Below are 15,022 nucleotides of genomic sequence, written 5' to 3' on the forward strand. Positions count from 1 at the left end.
GTCGATTTAATTATTTCTCACTTTAATAGTGAAATATAAGTCTTGCATTTAAACTGGATTCTTTATTTTATCTTCTAATAACATATATTTGATTATTATATTTTACTTAATCACGACATACATAATCGTGTCGTAAGATCGATTGTCATATCATGTCATAGTTCACGTTGAATTATGTTTTCCTGATTGAAGTTTGTTTTGAAGAATAGTTGCAAAAAAAAAAAAAATTATTGATTGTAATAGTATATTTTTTCAGTAGTTTGAAACCTATTTTCAGCTCTCACAAAACACAAAATTATAATTTTTTTTCATATTTATAATTCGAGTTCTTAGCCACCACACTGTATTTGTTCGGCTATAAAATATTATATATATATATACCATTAATAAATCGCACATTATTGGATGGACTAGCAAAAATTTACTTGTATCATAAATTTATAACCAATAATTGGATGAGCTAGTTTAGTGGATGGGCTTATTCATTTGATACTATCCTAAGGGTATCATAACATGTCTGTTCATACGAAGCTATTCTGGGACATTCCCCTGGAGTTAGCATCGAATCGACCATAATTTGTAACACAAATATAGGCCAAGTTAATCAAAAAGCGTTACATAATCCTATTATTACAAAAAGATGACCAAGCCTAACAGGAGAACCATTCTGTTACAGTTTTCTGTAAATTTGAGAAATCCTAGCTTACTCAGACCTGATAATAAAAACGGAAGAGCCCAAGTTAAATAAGAACCAAAAATCAGACATACATTCCATTGGATTCAGCTTCAAGATACATGCACATCCTTTCCATAACTTCTCTACCCTTGGCACTATTTTGCTGAACCTTCTCCACACATTTTTGCTCTATTTTCTCAGCCATAGAAGCCAATGCTGACAAGGGTTTTATGCGTATGCTAGTTTCTTGCCTGCATATCGTCCATCCGTTTGGATTTTCGGGGTGAGGTTCATATCTTATCTTTTCCTCAACTTCGATGAACTTTTGGAGACTAATGTTACGTGTGGCAAGTTGCATAGACCGAGCTTTCCCATCAACAACAGATGATTCAACACAATGGCAGATGTCTTTGCCAATGATTTTACGAACAAACCATGGTCCTGGCGCATGAATTGTAAGAGCACGAGTCGTGTAAAGTTTTCCAGTGCTAGCCTCAAGCTTGTGATTCAAGGTGTCAACCTCAAGGATGTGAGATAGGGTACGCTTGTTCTCAGGATCCGCAAATTTGCGCCATGATGCAGCAGTTACTCGCTCCCATGGGTGCTTGTAAGTGTGTTCTTGAGAATAGGCTCTAACCATCCTGTTTCTCTTGTCTTATGATCCTAGAACAAAACGTGGCTAGTCAATATAAATGACATGGAAAGTCATTGAGTATTGTTAGTTCTCTAGCCATATCATGCGCCTTATAATACAAATTTGGAAGTAAAGACCGATCTAATATTTTTCTTTCCAAGGGGTACCTGTCATGAGCAAAGTCTTGTAAGCATAAACGAAGAATCACCCCTTGAACTACATTTCTACAGTTTGTTTACTCCCCCGTCACATTGAGAAACAGGGAAACAACTATATTTGGGGCGATCCAATCACCACAATATGAATGCAGGACACAATACTTCCATCAAAACAAAATTTACACATCATATCAGGAAATTCAAGCGACATTTTCTACCCAATAACAACCTGGCAGCCAGGTAGTAGGTAATTGGACACTCCTAAAAGTTACCCATATAATCATCCGATTTATATGCTTACAGAGTGAAGTTGCACCGTTGTCAGACCAAAAACACCAAACCTTGATCCCGTTAAAAGAAGAATCCTTCACTAAACAATTTGGATCTAAAAGAAGTTGCTAATTTGTTTGTCAAATTCTTCACAAAAAATCCTCATCTTTGACCTGCACGGCAACTACGGTCCCTCTACCGCAATTTGTACTAAAAAGAGAATACATAATCAGTTCCAGCCAAATGAATAATCCAATCAAGAGGATTTGGAAAACAAGATTTTAAAGCCAAAATCCTCCCATTCTGATCCATCAAGAAACAAACAGAGAATCTGAAGTTCCACGCTTCAAATATTTAAATACCCACATCTTAAAAATGAAACTCAAGAACCACAAATTCCAATATACTCAGTTTGCCATCATCATTTCACATGAAATACTGCTCTTAAGAGTACTCATACATGAGATGCCAAATGCGAGCTTTATGCAAATGAGAGTCACATAAAAAGATGTTGATGTCCAACGCACACAACTTTTTGCCACATGAAGAGATCAAACCAATCTCCCATTTTTTGCCACAGCTGCAAAACTTTGGAAAGGATGTCTTACTTCACCAATCGAATTCCACCTCAAATATACATACAACAATCAACACACATTCTTGATCCACCTCACACACAAACAAATTTAAAGTTCATTAAGCAGTAATTTAAAAATCCATAAATCAAACACCAAACAAAAAATCATCCAGCTCAATTCCCAACAATATAAATCATGTCGCAAGAAAACTAAATCAAAACAACAGCAGAATCCAATAAATGGGTCCCGAAAATGAATCCAAATCTATCATTATAAATCATCAAACAAAATCTAAACAAAATCAATTCAAAAAAAAAAAAAATTCAACACAACAGCTAAAAAAAACAAAACAATCCGACTGTTACAAATTATCCGATCAGAAAAAAATACACAAAATACAGCGCGAAAAAGTGCCACATCAACAGTTGATTTCACCTCCTTTGTCTGAAGAAGATTGTAAATCCAGCCGTCTGCTATCACAAAAATAAATAAATTGATTTATATTTAGTAAGTGCAAGTTATAGTGCCCTATACGGAGACCAGAGAGGATATGTTTCCTGCTTCCCGGTGCATGGAAAACCCCAATCGATGCCAATTATTAGTTGCCACGTGGTATTTCTCCCCACACCCCGCGAACATTCTGGTACAATCTACGGCGCCAGAAGTTGTACAGTGGACTTTGTGCATTGGTCCAGTTGTTTGAAGGTTAAAAAATGGGCTTCAATTAGGCCTCCATAAGCTGAAGAAACGGGCTGGACTGGGCTACTCTACTTTTGGATTTTTCGTGATTGGGCTTATCTTGATTTCTTAACAGTAAGTCATTTCAATTTCTATGGTAAAAATTGATTTTTCAGCTCACCGATTTTAAATTATTTTGATCATCTTGATTTACTTTACGAAAAAATCAGTTCGGTAGGTTAAAAAATTAGTTAGATTTATTCTATTACGCCGGGTGTCAATCTGATCGATTCGATTTAGTCGAGTTCGAAGCCGATCGATTGCATACTCGATAAATTAATAATATCTCTACAATAATATTAGGCCGTGTGCCAAATTAATAAGATAATAATTTTAGGAAGAACTATGTATAAAACTATGGTCCCTTTATCATAAATTAATAATTATCTAAAATTACACACATAACTAAAAAACTTTAGTAAAATATGAGTATATATAATTGTTTGTATTTTCGTGAAATTTAATTATATTGTTGTTATGTTTATATGGTAAAGTATATTTGATTAATCAATAAATGAATATTATTGAATATAAAAATACTTTTGTATGGTTGTTAAAATAGCTACTTGGTAGTGTGATTATAGTAGCTACTTGTAAATACTATAAGATATATATAGGAAAAAGACTTACACTAATTATAAGAATTAAATTCATATCTCAATGAAAGTTTCTCTCTAAATTTCTTAGCTTTCTCATTCTCGAGCTACTATAATTGTGATTCCCTCCAGTAAAAAAAGTGTAAACACAAATATCTTGATGTATAAGAACCAAATCCCAAGCCGTTGCCCAATCAATTTTCCTTCGCCGGTGCTCCATCATTGCCGGAATCAACACGTTGTCACCAGTTTTAGCTTTCCTGTGGTCTAAATCATTTTTTTTTACTTATTTATCGCATTGTATTGAATATTATTATTATTTTGGTGAATACCAAACTATAAATTAACCAATAATCATATAGTTTGGATTTTTGAAAATATTTCAACTTTGAGGATTTTAGAAATATTAGTTGAAGTATTTAAGTTATTGTTGTTTTTAGCGAATTAAATCGTCTTTGTGAAATAATAACTTGTTGCAGGCTGAAGATTTTGAAGTTAAAGTTGATCGTTCGTTGACCGTCGTCGAGTTGTATAGACAAGTTACGGCGGGATGATATTAGACGTTAAATAAAAATAATGTTTACGAATATGTATTTTTTTTAATTGTGTTTTGTGCTTAAAATGACATTAAATACCTCTTGCTTATATGTTCATTTGTTTGAAATATTATATGACATTTAGAAATATGACATGTTCTATTATGATATTCATATCGAGCCATGTCATATCGAGCTAGAATTTTAAACTCTAACATCCTTTAATATTTTAAATTAATCTACACGAGCTAATATCAAATTTATCCAAAATTATACAAAAATTACATATAAATTTTTGTAAAAAAATTTTGGACCATCCGAGCTTTAGCCCAAGTATTGTCCCAAAATCGGGAGGCTTTAAAGCCGATTAGGAAACACTTGAGACCAAAGATATGATTGAACATCACTGATGGCGTTGTCTGTGTGAGTTCACTTGAGATTATATATATATATATATATATATATATATAAATATATATATATATATATTTATATATATATATATATATCTACATATCTACATATATATTTATATATATATATATATAAATATATATATATATATCTACATATCTAAAAGCGTGAATAAGTTTGAATTGGCCAGTTTCCTCCCGGTTGAAGGTGAAGGAAGGTACACGTGCCCTAAGTTCCTTTCTCCAACAAAGCAAGCATTTGTACTGTCAAGGGCGCTTCGGTTTTCTCCTCCTTTTCGTTCTTCTTCGACTCCATCTTCCTACTTTTTCCGCAATCGTACTCTACTCGCATGGGCATTAGTTACAGCAATTTCGATCATTAAAGGGTGCAAGCTTGTGCAATCAGGAAACCTCGGGCTGCTCATATTCCACTTGCCGCTAGCAACCAAGAGCTCTAGATTCCAGATTCCAGATTCTATCCAAGAGCTACAAACATATTGCTATTCTGTTAATCCTCAATTAAAGCTTATCCATGGTGCGAAGAAGACAAATAATTAGCGAGAAGTGGCCAGTGGAGGAGTACGAGGACGAAGGGGATATTTCGCTTTCATCAGATTCAGAAATCGGGGAGGCGTTTGATTATTTGGATTCGATAGATGGTGCGGAAGGTGGGACGCTCGGCGGTTCTTCCACTCTGCTACATACGAGGCACCCAAATGCTCATGGCGGGCTCCATCCCGGCCTAACACCTCCTCGCTCCAACCTGTATCCAACAAATTTCAGAAACTTTCGAGTCATATCAAGGCGTCACCTTTGGAGGTACGAATGAATTGTTTGATGATATTTGTGGGTTTGTCTGTTAGGTTGAAAGGCTGGATTTTTTCGTGAAATTTAGGTGCTTGTTTTCTGCTTTCTGAATTTCTGGAATGTATTTTGTGGTTTATAGGATTATGAGCTATCCTTGAGACATCAAGTGATTGGAATTTTTTATTTTTTGGAAATTTGTAGTGATTCAGGGAGAGCTTTAAAGTTCTCAGTTTTATCTAACAAAAAAATGGTTTACCTCATGATATTTCTCATTTCTTTTTCAGCCCATGTTTTAACCATTGCTCTAGGATTGTGCTTGCAGTATCCATATCTAAACCTATGCTAAGCCTCTTGCTTTGTTAGTGGCTACTTTATTGTTGATATGTCTTGGAGGATTAGTGCTTTTTGGCGTTACCGATGATCGTTTAGACACAATTTAAGACTAAGTTTAATGGATTCTTGTCATCAAAATGCATTTCCTGCCGTTTTGTTAGCTTCATATTTATGTTGATGGCGATATTAGTTCATGCACGTGGAAGACATGTTGAAAATTGTAGCTAGATCTCTATACATTTTTCAACATCTAGCTATATTTCATACATTGTAGTTAGTGGATGATTGTAAATTCCTTTTTTCATTATATTTGCCAATGTAACTCTTTCATTCTTATATTAATCTTCATTTACTATGTATAAATACTTGCCGAAGTAAGCTCTAGCTCATTTACATTATTAAACAAAATCCAAATAGTCTTTTAACTGCTTCCAACAAACAGTCTACGATAAGCACATTCCAAAATACCAACATCAGATTATGAAGTAAAGCTGAACTAATTTCACTTTTTTGCTAGGCTTACACCAGTTTCACCTTTTTATCATTTCAATTAAATGGCCTATGTCCATTACATCTACAGTTCCATTTCCACCTTCTCCAACATAATTAATTGATTTATGGCTTTCCTTGGTGCGCTTTCAAAGCTAAGATCATGACACTATAGCCCAAATAAAAAATAACGATTGCATGAGTTTGGAAGTGGCATGCCTTCTTTCCGAATTCTTACTTTTAAATCATTAAAAATACACCCTGCTTGCTTTGCTTTATTTGCCACTATCTGCCGAGGAGTACTTAATGTCAATTTACCTACGATAAAGGTTGCCATGCTGATCCGCTTACATATTCACACATCAATCACTGATCTAAAATTTCCACAGATAAAAATAACCATTTGTTGAAAATTAGGGAATAACATAGCGAGTTTTTTTTATACATACTGAGCATTCTAAGTTCAATCTGCACATAATCTTTTCAAGTGATCTGATAGAAAATCGGTAATCAGTGGATCCATTATAAACCACAGTGCATCGAAAAGTGCACACAACATTTTGGCAGAAGATGATGCAGACTGCTACGTAAAATGCCTGTTGTCTTAGTGAATAAAAAGTAGAATAAAACTGCAATACAGGGGAATCCTGAAGCAAGTTGGAGTAGCAACAAACCAAACAACCCAATGATATAGCTGCGGGTTTGCCAAAACATGTGTCTTGGTTTTGAGTCAAGGCAAATGTGTGTGGGTGTTCTTTTACAAAAATGGTGGAGCAGTTAAGCTTAAACTTATCAAATGATTCTGTTGGCAAATCAACTATACAATTAAGAAAAAGGGTAAGAGCAGGGCTCCAGACAAGAAAAGGAATACCAAACATTAAGTGCAGAGAGAGAGAGGAAAAACCCTTTTTAATCCTTTTCCTCGTGTACAAAGTTAATCCACTATTATTGAACTCAGCATCCTATTCCACAAGCCACAAGCCAGTTCATTTTCCAGCGCATAATGCGAATACAGTAAAGTAAACAAATCTCAAAGAATGCATAAATAGTACTGTTTAGCCATCATTTGATCAAATTATTAAAAGAAAGTAGATAAAAACAACACTTAATTTTTTCCTTTCCTGAGTGAGTCAAACTTCTCAGAAATAGCATCAGAAACAAGGCCAAGCATCATTGCAAATATAAGCAGCCCACCAAAACTAATGGAAACAAAAACAAGCCGAGAACCTATGCCTTCGGAATTTGCATGATTCCCTGAGTCAGCTACATAAGTCCAAGAAAGCCAAAGGGTATATCTCTTATGTATCGCGGTACGTCTCTAGGTTCATGTCAGATACTCTTTTCTTATATCTTTTCTATTTTTTTATATCACATATAACACCGATGACTTAGTTTGCAGCGGTTGTCTGTGCTTAAAAGTTTTGTGCCATCTGATTTTGGTTTTAGATCCTGAAAACTTAAACTTCTCATATTTAAGCTGTCACACCATTACTCTCAAATATTGTGTGCATAATCCAAAAATGTTAAGACGGTTAAATACTGTAGTTCGAACATAGTTTAGTTTATATAATTTGATAGTTAATTAGGCGTAATGGCTCTGATTGTAGCAAATTTTACATTTGTTAATAAAATACCTGTACGAGGAGCAAAGCTTGTGTTTCAGTGAAGAAAAGAACATCTATCCATGTATCCGAGATTATATTAATTTTGATATCACGTATAAATATAACATGGATGACTTAGTTTGCAGCGGTTGTCTGTGCTTAAAAGTTTTCTGCCATCTGATTTTGGTTTTAGATCCTGAAAACTTAAACTTCTCATATTTAGGCTGTCAAACCATTACTCTCAAATATTGTGTGCAGAATCCAAAAATGTTTTGACGGTTAAATATTGTAGTTCAAAAATAGTTTAGTTTATATAATGTGATAATTAATTAGTCGTAATAGCTCTGATTGTAGCAAATTTTACATTTGCTAATAAAATACATGTACGAGGAGCAAAGCTTGTGTTTCAATGAAGAAAAGAACATCTATCCATGTATCCGAGATGATATTAATGTTGATATTTGTTGCATTTGCTCACGGATATGCAACATGTTTCTTCTACCTTCTTTGTCCCTAAACATATTTTATTCAAGTCAAATTGTTAACAGGAAGTGATAGCAATTCCATTGTGAATAATATTTTTTGACAATCATTCAGGTACGACTTCCCTTAGACTCCGACAAAATATGTCCCTTTTTATGTTGGTGCAGATTACCACGATTACCATCATTATGTCGGCGGGCAAAGATAGAGTAATTCTGCATCAGTGTTTACGTATTGTGATTACATATATGGCACTGACAAGGTGATTATTTGAATAATTTGTCATTGTTACTACAAGATTATTTGGGCTTCCAAATGTAGTTGTCAACGAATGACTGCTCTTTTTTAAAAATAAAATCACCGGGATACCACTATCAAAAGAAAGTCCTCTAGCAGATAAATTACCTTAGCATGTCTTGATCGTGTTCCTTTCGCGTCTTAAAGATTTTTTCTTGCCGAACAAGACAGTTATCCGACGCACACACGATCAGTAGATTTTGGTGGAGAATTTACTTTTGGTCTTGCAGTTACAGGAGAAGCTGAAAAGCAACAGCGTGAAGAACGGAAGTTTGCAGGACCAATTGATAATTAGGCAATGATGTGAACTTCATGTAAAATGCATAAAAGTGGTTGATGTCTTATTTAAAGCAAAATGCATTCTAAGACGCACGAACGACAGGGTTTTGGTGCGAAATGTCAAAGCTTGGTGCGGTACGTTGAAGTGAATCAGCCAAATTGAAGATACACATGAATCCGGAAATTCAAAGAGAATGTGATATATATGTTAACTACTAAAAAAATAAATCAATGCTTCCTGTGCAACAGAATATGAACTATGTTATGTTTATCTTGCAGTTCATTTTCGATTTAGCACACCATATATTTAAGGGCCATGCTTCAGCCTTCATGGTCGAGGTGAGCCCTTCATGGAAGGGCTGCGCCTTAGCTTGTATCAAAATGCAAGCGCCGAGTCTCGATAGGCCATAAGTCTTAGTGCTGTTTTTTTTTAATACCTATGATTCTTGCTTGAAATGGATTTGCCCAATTTATTCAATCTTTTTCCTAATTAGTTACTTTGAAAAAAAAATATATACATTCATATGTTATACTATAAACTTGGGTAGAACACCTCAAGAATTGAGGTACCATGCCTAGTATATATATAGTACCAATAGAACACAACAAAATGTCAGATGTCATTGTCAGACTTTGAAGTCTCTCGGATATTATATGTATTATGTCCGAGTTTATACATTTACCAAGGATATGCCCAAGTAATAATATTGTGTTTTGGATTTTAATTTATTGTTGTATTAATGTTTAATACTGGTCAGTGCGATTGTAAGATTTTTTATTTATGATTTTATTTGTTTAATTATGGCCAGTGCAGCCTTAAGTGTGCTGTATGATGAAATGTATTTATTTTCGAGCTTTTATTATTGTTTGTGTTGTGAATTTTTTTCTGTCCTACTTGCGAGATGGTCATATCAAAATCGATACACTTTTTTTCTTATTCTGTTTAGTCTCTTCACACAATATTTATACTCCTAACTAAATTTGTAACTAAACTGTCCACCTATGACTATACTGCCCTCATTTATCTACCAATATCGCTATTAATCCAGTCCAGCTACACAATTACACCTAAATTGTAGTGGAGCACGATCATATTTCGTTGATTCTGCTAACTTCCATTATCGTAAAATTGATTTAAAGAAATATGGCCCATTAAAAGAAGCGAAAAAAAAAATCTTGGGCCCATTTATGAAGAAGAAGAGGCGACACCCCATGTCCAAGTTCCTTGTGAGTTGCGTCGAACAAAAACGAAGGAAATAAAATAAATTCAATATTGCAGAAAAAACGAAGGAAAAAGGATTCATATGGTTAATTTTATTAAATGAAAATAGTATTAATTTTCTAATTTGATTGGAGATTTTTTTAAAAAAAAATCAATTGGTGTCACAAAGATATTTATTTTGTAAAATTATTAATTTTCTGAAAATTAGAAGATCAAGTTGAATAGATTTTGGAGGCACTTTCACAAAACACCAAGTAAAAACTGACAATTTATGATTCATTTTAGTTTATTAACAAAAAATAAGTAACGACTAAATTGGTCCAATAAACAAGAAAGTCAAAACTCATAACATATCTGCTTTTCTTGTCTAGGATCAATCCAAACAAAGCTCTCCAAACGAGATAATTAATTTAATAAACACATTTGATTTATGCTAATTGATTTTAAATTGTCGCATAAAACAAGACATTGGCATACACATGCTCCAATCCATATGATTTAAATATTTGTAAAGACAACACTTCAATAATTTAGGAAATTTTATTTTTGAAACATCAAATTCCATTTGCTTCCATCAATATATTTGGTACTTACCCCTCTAACATGTCACAATTTTAGCACTTGATAAATGAATTAAGTATCACAAAACTGTTGTGAGATCGTCTCAAGAGTTTATTTTGTGTGAGACTGATATTTTATACGACCCGACTCATGATTTTTTTTATGTTTTATGTCAAATTTACTTTTTACTCGAAATATAGATCGGATCGATCCGTCTAATAGATATATATATATATATATATATATATATATATATATATGTGTGTGTGTGTGTGTGTGTGTGTGTGTGTGTGTGTGTGTGTGAAACCGTCTCACATGAAACTTATTAATTAAATATAGGGGATTGAATGCAAAAATCCCTATTTTTAAAATATAATTTTCTTTTCAAAAAATTGCATCCAGAAGGATCTACAATTACTTCTAATTAGAATATGTTTTGGATTAGATGGATTTATAACAAAAAAAATTAATTCAAAAGCTTTCAATTCCATATATTTCAATTCGTTACATTATGAATGATAGCATTGTAAATTTTAGTCTTGTATTTTTTCTTCCTTTTGAATTTGATTTGATATATTGTAAAATGTTGGTCTTGATCATATATCTTAAGTTTTTTTTTCTCGACAAATTTAGTTATTTTTTATCGGGAGTGCTGATGTGACAATGCATACGTCATCGCGATATTGGATCCATGATCATTTCAATGCCGCATTGGCACTACATTACGCCACGTTGAAAAAGAACTAAATCGTAAATAAACAAACATAATGGCCTAATGCTGAAATTCGATGACATAGATCACCGAAGTCGCATGTGGCAAATATGCAACACAACAAAAACGTATAAGCCTTTCTCCCAGTAAGTGTAGTCGGCTATATGAATCCTCCTACGCCATTGTGTTTCTTTATCTTTTATATTTAGAGAAAATTATAAAATATGTCCCCACGAATATGCTTGTTTTTGCATTTTGACAAGTAAATACTCAAAGATTGATCTTACTTTAGTACATATGTCTTTTTACTTTTAGTCATATTTTGTCGTAGTGTTGACATGTCACTAAAATTTAATGACGTAGATATTACATTAAACACTGTCGATGTATATATCTGGTACCACGTAAGAACTATGAAAGAAAAATGACTACCATCGACGTGATGTGGTACTAGTATTTGATACCTGTAGATATATATCTTATTTGACTTGGTTGGGTAAAAGGGGCTTATAAGCAGCCAAATCAGACAGGAAAAAACCAAACAGTGAAAATTCTTCATAAGAGTACTAATAAGAGAACCAACATTAGATCTAGATCATATACTTCAGTCGGAAACAAAGACCAACTTATTAGACTAAACTCAAACTTTGACGATTTACAAGACATAATAAATCAAACTTTCATATATAATTTTCTCTCAATAATTTCGACAAAACTTTTACTGACAAATATATATATATATATTCATAGCTAATACATGTGAAAACTAGAAGAAACAAATTTTAAACCAGGCAATGAATGAGAGAACATGCCCTTTCTTTTTATTGGACAAAACGAGAATCCGAGTGTCTATAAAACCCTATCTACTTTCTTGCCCCCAAGAAAACGACCCTAGCCTCTATTTGTAATTAATATATATAGTCACAAGTTAATATAATATAATAAATTAATTAGCACGAGCAAGAAGATTAGGCTACTGGGTTCCATAAAATATTATTAGGGTTTGCACAAATTGTTCCATTTCGAGGCGACATGAGCACTTTCCGGCGGTCCCTCCTCCCATGCACCACCGTCACTCCTCCACGTTCTTGGAAACTATCAAATCTTCCCTCTGGATTCTCGTTATACTTTCCCAAAGATTACCCTTCTTTGTCCTCCATAAACCAACCGTATTCTTCTTTAATTAATATGTTCTTACACACACACACACAAACAAAATGTCAGTTCAAAGAACCGATTAATTCGATCGTTGTACTTTCAGTCAAAACTTGTATTTATTTAAAAAATTATACTTGAAAACTGATTTTAAAAATTTGGTTAAACTGTAAAATTCATATAATAAGTTTCCATGTTTTGGATTTCGGTTATTTAATGTAGACTATGTAGTAAGTTTGCATCATCTATTTTTCATCATATTTTTGTGCAGACATGCTGACCAAAATTGTTAACTATCCGAAGTAACGCCAGTACTTTGACAAAATAAAATTTAAGACAAAAAAAAATTGCCAAAGTTATTTTACTACGAACCGATTTTTAGGAGTCAAAAGGAAGAGAACTCAAAATATATACGATTTTTCCCTCAAAATTTGTAGAGGGCACCATTACGTGTTTGCGTCATCCGTCAATGTTTCTACGCTCTAGTTGTTTATTTTGAGCGTTATGGGATGTATTAAGATGTCTCACATCGGTTGGATAGAGTTCCCGAGAGTTGCACAGGTGAACTTGGACAATTATCCTCTTTTGAACTAGCATTTGAAGTTGAGTTAAATTCAAATCCTAATCTTAACAATATATATACTTCCGGGGAAGGACATCAATAAGTTGTGATAATTGTTGTAGTTAAGATTAAATTTACGAAATTAACCACGATTACCCTTCTAACTTTAAATAGATGTTATTTAACTATAAAGATACCTCATATGCTAAAGTATTCGTGACAAAATTAATAATATTTAGTATTTCTAAATTTATTAGAAAAAATATTTATCTCTTTTGTGATTGTGATATTATATATTGTTAAATTTCAGTTTTAGTCCGTATATTTGATTTTTATTTTTCTTTCAATTTTGGGTATTTTTCCGTCGTTGCATTGATGAGGTGTTAGCAAGATGATGGCCTAACGTAGACATGACGTTCGCATATATAGTGATACATCAATACTCAACTTGGATTTTTTTTTCGTTCATTGGAAGATGCTTATGTGGCAAAAATGGAAGGAAATGGTCTACATGCATGGACGCCAAGTGTCCATGAAAAAAAATGGAAAACGGCCTCGTGAGTTGTCCTATTGTTTTATTTTTATCTTAGTATGTAGTAAAAATTTGATTTTAATAAATTGCGTTTTCCCAATCCGAATTTCAGTTGATTGTTGACGATAACATCGGTTATATCAGCAACGAATGTTTTTTTATTTAGTAAGAATAAAATTTAATAATATCATACTAAAGTCTATATAGACCAATTATCAATTGGACTAATTTTAGAATTTTTCCTAATTGATTCGAATGTTTAATTTTAATGATCGACGTGTTGATTATGGTGGTGATAGGCGTGATATTAATTATAATCAAGTTATTTGGGGAATGGTGTCAAATAACGAAGAAGGATAAGAAGGAACCTGAAAATTCCTCTGTATATTGAATTGAATCAATCTTAGTCTCACGGTATTGCATGTACAAATACTACTAAGTGTAACCGTAAAAGTGCTAAAAGAAATAACAACCAAAACACGTTTTATGTTCACTATTATTAACCTATTAACCAATACTCAACACACCCCCCTCAAGCTTGGTACAAGTTTCGAGTACCAAGCTTGGACAATAGGTAAAAATGTTGCTCCTTGCCCAGGCTTTTAGTGAAAATGTCGGCAATTTGATCTTGAGTGGAAATATGAACTGTTTTAAGAATTCCCTGCATGATTTTTTCACGAACCACATGGCAGTCGATCTCAATGTGTTTGGTCCGTTCATGGTACATGGGATTAGCAGCAATATGAAGTGCGGCTTGATTGTCACAGTAAAGAGTTGTAGGGAGAAGAGATGTCACGCCCATGTCCTCCAGTAAGCCACGAATCCAAACGATTTCACAAGTGGTAGTGGCCATAGCCCGGTATTCAGCTTCAGCGGAAGATCTTGACACGGTATTTTGCTTCTTAGATTTCCAAGATAATAAGGAATCACCAAGTTTAACACAAAATCCGGTTAACGAACGTCTGGTCATGGGACATGCTGCCCAATCCGAATCACAATAGGCTGTAAGAACCATAGAGTTCTGGGCTTTCAAAAGTATACCCAAACCAGGAGAACCCTTGAGATATTTGATCACCCGAAGAGCTGCATCCATATGAGACTTTTTGGGAGCATGCATGAACTGGCTGAGGTGCTGTACAACGTAAGATATGTCGGGCCTTGTGATAGTGAGGTAGATCAATCTACCTACAAGCCGTTGATAAGAATCAGGGCTAGACAATAATGGATCACAAGAAGTAGGATCTTCAGAGCTATGAGGATTAATAATGCCGTCCAACTCTGCAATGGTAAGCTTTTTATTTTGTTCCATGGGAGTCTCAAAGGGTCGACTACCAGCTATGCCAGAATCCTTAATGAGTTCCAATGTATACTTGCGTTGATTAAGATA

The 15,022-nt window shown here is 33.7% G+C and overlaps 1 protein-coding gene and 1 long non-coding RNA gene across 4 annotated transcripts; one reads left to right on the plus strand and one right to left on the minus strand.

Moving 5' to 3' along the window:
* Positions 1-557: 557 nt before the first annotated feature.
* On the minus strand, positions 558-2,898 carry LOC140822691 (uncharacterized). Of its 2 annotated transcripts, none has more exons than XM_073183526.1 (2): positions 2,752-2,898; positions 558-1,339 (listed from the first exon to the last, which is right to left on the minus strand). In XM_073183526.1, the coding sequence occupies exon 2, from the start codon at positions 1,314-1,316 to the stop codon at positions 759-761; it is 558 nt and encodes a 185-aa protein (XP_073039627.1). In that variant the 5' UTR covers positions 1,317-1,339; positions 2,752-2,898; the 3' UTR covers positions 558-758. The 2 variants fall into 2 exon arrangements, with proteins under 2 accessions (XP_073039627.1, XP_073039629.1); XM_073183528.1 differs by lacking the exon at positions 2,752-2,898 and adding an exon at positions 2,716-2,739.
* Positions 2,899-4,803: 1,905 nt separating this feature from the next.
* LOC140822692 (uncharacterized) lies at positions 4,804-9,174 on the plus strand. 2 transcript variants are annotated; one of them, XR_012116016.1, is made up of 3 exons: positions 4,823-5,418; positions 8,430-8,577; positions 8,843-9,174. It is a non-coding gene; the product is annotated as an uncharacterized lncRNA (long non-coding RNA). The 2 variants fall into 2 exon arrangements; XR_012116015.1 differs by having other exon boundaries at positions 4,804-5,418; positions 8,430-9,174.
* Positions 9,175-15,022: the final 5,848 nt, after the last annotated feature.

Source organism: Primulina eburnea, unplaced genomic scaffold (genome assembly GCF_022965805.1).
Source record: "Primulina eburnea isolate SZY01 unplaced genomic scaffold, ASM2296580v1 ctg9_ERROPOS1000000, whole genome shotgun sequence".
Lineage (NCBI taxonomy): Eukaryota > Viridiplantae > Streptophyta > Magnoliopsida > Lamiales > Gesneriaceae > Primulina > Primulina eburnea.

What these genes read in the sequence shown, in the direction of transcription:
- LOC140822691 (XM_073183526.1), bottom strand. Translation starts at nt 1,316, where the DNA reads ATGGTTAGAGCCTATTCTCAAGAACACACTTACAAGCACCCATGGGAG.